The sequence below is a fragment of the Octopus bimaculoides genome, chromosome 1 (assembly GCF_001194135.2).
Source record: "Octopus bimaculoides isolate UCB-OBI-ISO-001 chromosome 1, ASM119413v2, whole genome shotgun sequence".
Lineage (NCBI taxonomy): Eukaryota > Metazoa > Mollusca > Cephalopoda > Octopoda > Octopodidae > Octopus > Octopus bimaculoides.
In genome coordinates, this window is record NC_068981.1 from 22975341 (window position 1) to 22981025 (window position 5685).

General features: G+C 36.4%; 1 protein-coding gene across 1 annotated transcript in view; it reads right to left on the bottom strand.

The window, feature by feature from the left end:
* Positions 1-354: 354 nt before the first annotated feature.
* Positions 355-5685, bottom strand: part of LOC106884171 (ceramide kinase) — a 109999-nt gene continuing 104668 nt past the window's right edge. The window contains exons 11-12 of the mRNA XM_014935414.2: positions 4621-4811; positions 355-3203 (exon numbers count right to left, since the gene is read on the bottom strand). Of these exons, the coding sequence (XP_014790900.1) occupies positions 3107-3203; positions 4621-4811 (288 nt within the window). The 3' untranslated portion in view covers positions 355-3106. The remainder of the gene's footprint in view (positions 3204-4620; positions 4812-5685) is intronic.

Consider the following 5685-nt stretch of genomic DNA (forward strand, 5'->3'; position numbering starts at 1 on the left):
CTCTTTTGCCGAACCGCTAAGTTACGGGGACGCAAACACACCAGCATCGGTTGTCAAGCGATGTTGGGGGGACAAACAGACACACACATATATACGACGGGCTTCTTTCAGTTTCCATCTACCAAATCCACTCACAAGGCTTTGGTCAGCTCGAGGCTCTAGTAGAAGACACTTGCCCAAGGTCCCATGCAGTGGGACTGAACCCGGAATCATGTGGTTGGTAAGCAAGCTACTTACCACACAGCCATTTTTTTCCTTTGTTACTGGTACACCAACGCTAGTGAAACAGAGTACAAATAGAAAATAGATGATAGTGTAAAGAAATGTATGAGACATTGAAGACAAACGAGCAAATAAGAACTGATATATTGTTTTATTAAAGTCCTTGTTGCTATTACCATTAAATGTCTAAACATCTGGTTTATCTTCAATATTTTTCATAGTCACAGATGAGAAAACAAGTCATAACAAGAAACAAAAAAATAATGTTTGGAAATAAAGATGAAACAAATAATTATGAAGTCTATGAAAGACAGACAGCAGTATATAAGTTGTCTGGAGAACGTATGAAGATCTGCTATTGTCTTTGTGGAGGAAAATAAATAGTGGATTGGGAATATTGTTATCCATCCTTGCCACCCACTGTCTAAGTCGAGGGTGGTGGGGACAGAATGTGATATGTGAGTGCTATTTTATAAATGATTGTTATTGATTTTTTTTTTTTTTCATTTTAACATGTTAATAGATTTCAATGATAGATAATGGAATACAAAACTTATGACCTAACAGCTAGGAATTTTGTCAACATTGCTGATTGCATTTCTACATCTAATTATGAAATAAACCCTTCATTTAACAACTGGCCATAAAATTAGATTTTAAAAAAAAACAAAAAAAAACCCAGTTTGTAAAAATTTCTTAATGTTTTCTCCACTATTTACAGAGAAAAAAAAAACTACACAAGCCATCTGATGAAGAAATGTTTGAATATATTTCTGACAAGAAAAACACAAATCTGCTAACTTCTTTATACTGGTTCTAATACTTGTTCATTATTCACCATGCATGAAGATTGGGTGTGATTAATGTTCCACTCAACATGCATATGTCATTCTTTTTTTTTGTTTGTTCCTTATTGATATTGTACCAGTCCAACATTGACATAGTGTACAAAAATAACAAGCACTAATTGTAAACATTTTTGTGAATATGCACCACGTTTTTAGCCAAGTCCACATACCTATCACATTTTTTTCTTTTTTCTTAATAATATAACCCATATTGGGTTTGATAACTCTATAAATTCTGATATATGCATAAAATGTCTGATCTGATTAACTTTTGACAACTTGCCTTTCCCAGCTTATATACCCATTCACTCTTCTGTTGAGAGCACAGCAATCACTCAACCTACTAAAATTAGCAGCTAAAGCTTCCTCAGATCGCACTCTTGCATCTTCGACACGATGAAGTAGTCCAAGGTTAACAAAAAAAAAAAAAGGGCCATGATTGGAATGCCTTTGACTCTAGGTCTGCTCGATCAAGGTCAACTTGGAACTAAACAACAACAGTGAACTGAGTCAAATATGCGTAGATCAAGGACACAACTGAAGGGTGACAGGGGTGGCCTTTCTAGTTTGATCAATTCTATAAATAATTGTTTGTATGACACCAAACTGTGCGCACCCCCACCTTCAGTTTTCTCAACTAGTAGATACAAATAAGGATCTCAGACCTTATGAGATACATTGTGTGAGGTAAGGTATAGAAAGACCTTCTTTTACAAACATTTTATGACAGTGCCCCAGGTGGAGTAATAGCCAACCAGCTGGCTGGCTGGAACCGAATAAGAGAGAATAAAAGAAAGAGAAAATGTGGCATGCTCATAATCGAAAGTGGGGAAAAGTCGCAGACAAATGAAATCATTTTGTTAGCCACCCTCTTCTATAAAACTTAAAATCAGACGGATGAGTTAAATGGTTGAGCTACTGAACAACTATTAAAAAAAAAAGCTAAACCCCTTTATTTTCTACATGTTTTTTTTTTTTTAAATTATAAAACAAAAATAAATCCTGTATTAAAATGTATAATTTATGGATTTGTGCTTGCAACAATATAACATAAAAATAAGAGGAGTGATTTTAGGTGAAACTGAAAATTCAACTTTTAAGTCTCTCCTTCAATTATGTTAGTCAATAATTCATTAATGTAATTAAGGGGAGAATAAAGGAAAAAGAAACAAATGACTATTTGGCAATTTTTTGATGCATTTGCCTGGAGATATGAATATCTAATAGTTGTAAACTAATGAGCGTCGTGTATGAACCTTAAAACACACAAGTTTGTGTCACAGCTTATTTGCACATACGACTGTGTGTATGTAATGCTATATGCACATACACCGTAGTATATTTTATATATTAGTTTAATATATTTAATTTTCTTGTTATCATCAAACTTTCAAATTTTTCACACAGCAATGATTATGCAGTAATAATGATGACTGTATAACCATTGTTGTAATTTATTTTTTTAAAAAATAACCCAACTTATTTCGTTTATTATTTGATATTAAATTTTGTTTTGTTTGATAATTCTAAAATCGTTTACAGGCCAATGAACAAATATTGTATGTGTAACAAACTTAAAAAAAACAAAATGGGCAGCGGGGGGAGAAGCAGGTAAATTATATGTTGAGATATACAAAATACATTAAAAGAACAGTAACAGTACTGTGTGTTGATGGCCTGTTGTTTTATGAACAGGTTTAAATGTTAAGTAACTCAACAGATTTAAACTGTTCATCGGAAGTGACAACCGAAATAAAAGGATGAGCAGCAGTGGAAAGGTGGAAGCTGTAGAGGAGACATGTACAGGGCACTAAAAAATATCACAGTAATATGATTTTGTATTGTTTTGGTCTCCTCTTTTCCATTCTCTCTTTCTCACTCCTCTTCAATGAAACTGTCCCTTTAATAAACTTTTCACCGTTTGCTCATATTTTATATCACTGTAGCAGAACTAAGATAGAAAGATATGTATATCTATCCAACCTTAGAGTGCTAAATAAAAAAAAAAAAAAATTTTTTAAATTTAAAAAACTGTTTCATTTGTCCTTCTGTTGACATGGAATGCAGCCACTGTGTTCCTTATCCAACTTCTCAATACCACGAGCAAACAATTTTACCAGCTGACAATGGACCCTGGAATGATAGACAAAGAAATGGGTCTAGATTAATTCTGATCCGACAAAATTTTAATGTAAATTATATCAAAAAGAATAAGCACCAGCTTGAGACAAACTGTTTTAACAGAAACAGAAACATGGTTCAATTTCCATCGGTGAATGTGCCATGATCTTCTCTGAAATGGGTGAAACACTAATATTTAATGTAATCTCAAGGCTATTTGTTGAGTCCTACTTTAGAAGACAGGAAAGAGTATCATCATTATTTAGTGCCTGTTTTCCATGCTGGCATGGGTTAGACAGTTTGACCGGGGCTGTTAAGCTGGAGAGCTGTACCAAGCTTCAGCCTGATTTGGCTGGCTTTCTATGGCTGGATACCCTTCCTAATGGTAACCACTCTAAGAGTGAAATGGGTGCCCTGTACATGTCACTGGCACTGACCACGACTACAATTTCACTAGGATTGATAGGTCTTCTCAAGCACAGCAAATCAGTAAAGGTCTTGATCCCTTGTCATATCAGTATCGATATATCTCATTCTGTAAAGACCCCCTTCAGTCATAAACGACCATGGGATTGCACCTAGAAAGTTCCTCTCCAAGGCACAAGTCCAGGCAAGGTTGTTTATAGAAGACTAACAGTCGCCCATGCATACCAGCCTCCCCTCTTCACACCACCAATGTCATCCATGGGAAAGGCAAAGATCAATACCGCTTGGCACCAGTGACATGGCAACTCATTTCAATAGCTGAGTGAACTGGAGCATCATGAAATAAAGTTTCTTGCTCAAGAACATGACACATAGCCCAGTCCAGGAACTGAACTCACTACCTCATAGTTGTGAGCCCAATGCTCTAATCACTGAGCCATGTGCCTTCACACTTCCCCTTCTGTGTAGTAGGTAAATCTCAAGAAAGGCATAAATCTTTAACTGTCTCATTTCCCGTTGCCTTGTTGATTCTGTTCTCTGTAATATTTCTCTTTTACTTGCTTCATTCATTGGACTGCAGCCATGCTGGGTCATCACTCTCAAAGGTTTTAGTCAAACAGCTCAACACCTGAACTTATCTTTTAAGTCTAGCACTTATTCTATCAGTCTCTTTTGCCGAACCATTAAGTAACAGGAATATATACAAACAAATACCAGTTGTCAAGTGATAGAAACAAGCACAAACACACCATATATACATGAAGGGCTTCTGTACAGTTTTTGGTTACCAAATTCACTCACAAGGAATTGGTGAGCCTGGGACTCTAGTAGAAGGCACCTGCCCAAGGTGCTGTGTAGGGGGATTGAACCTGAATTAGTTTTGTGTATTTTGTTATTCTTCTCAGTTGAGATTTTGGTTTACTACAATATTTGCAAATCATCAAGATATTTTTAATCATGGGTTAAGGGAGTGAAAAAGTACAAATATATGTGAATTTCTTACTGGACATGGACACTTGGAGAGCCAATGACTTCACCATCACAGTTCCAGACACTGTTATGCGATGACTTGGAGTTTGACCGAAATAGTTGTTGCCGACAGTTTACTTCACCAGCCTCTAACTCGAATTCATCTTCAAGTGGACGGAACTGAAATTCTTTGACTCGATGGACTTGAACAAAATCAAAGTCAAACTGAAAAGATGACATAAGAAGATTCATCATTAAGTACTAAAACACAACTATACAATAATAATAATAATCCTTTCTACAAAAGGCACAATGCCTGAAATTCGGGGAGCGGGGACTAGTTGATTACACCGACCCCAGTGTTTCACTGGTGCTTAATTTATCGACCCTGAAAGGATGAAAGTCAAAGTCGACCTCGGCGGAATTTGAACACAGAACATAGTGACAGACGAAATGCGCTAAGCATTTTGTCCAGCATGCTAATGATTCTGCTAAACACATCAAGACATTGGTGTATGACTATGAAACATTGACTATATTTTTTGCTTTTAAGGGATGAATTACACTATGCCTAATTTAACACCATTTTCTGATCCTTGTATTCCTTTAGTAATGTTCAGACTCTTGCCTAGCTACTGCTAACTAAAATTTCCCCATTAGCACTGCCACTGTCAGAGGCTAGACATAGTAAAGATTTCCTTCTAGCAGCAGTCCATTGCTAGGTTGTAGCCTTCTTAATACCAACCATTTTACAGAGTGTAGTTGGTGGTTTTAATTGGCACCAGCACAAATGCTTTTTACGTGGTACTGTGGTTTTAGGGCACATTGCTGTCTTGAAGACCCATCCACCACAACAGAATCTATCTATCTATATATATATATATATATATATATATATAAAATTTTAAAATATTCAATCATCATCATCGTTTAACGTCCGCTTTCCATGCTGGCATGGGTTGGACGATTTGACTGAGGACTGGTGAAACCGGATGGCAACACCAGGCTCGAATTTAATTTGGCAGAGTTTCTACAGCTGGATGCCCTTCCTAACGCCAACCACTCCGAGAGTGTAGTGGGTGCTTTTACGGCCACACTC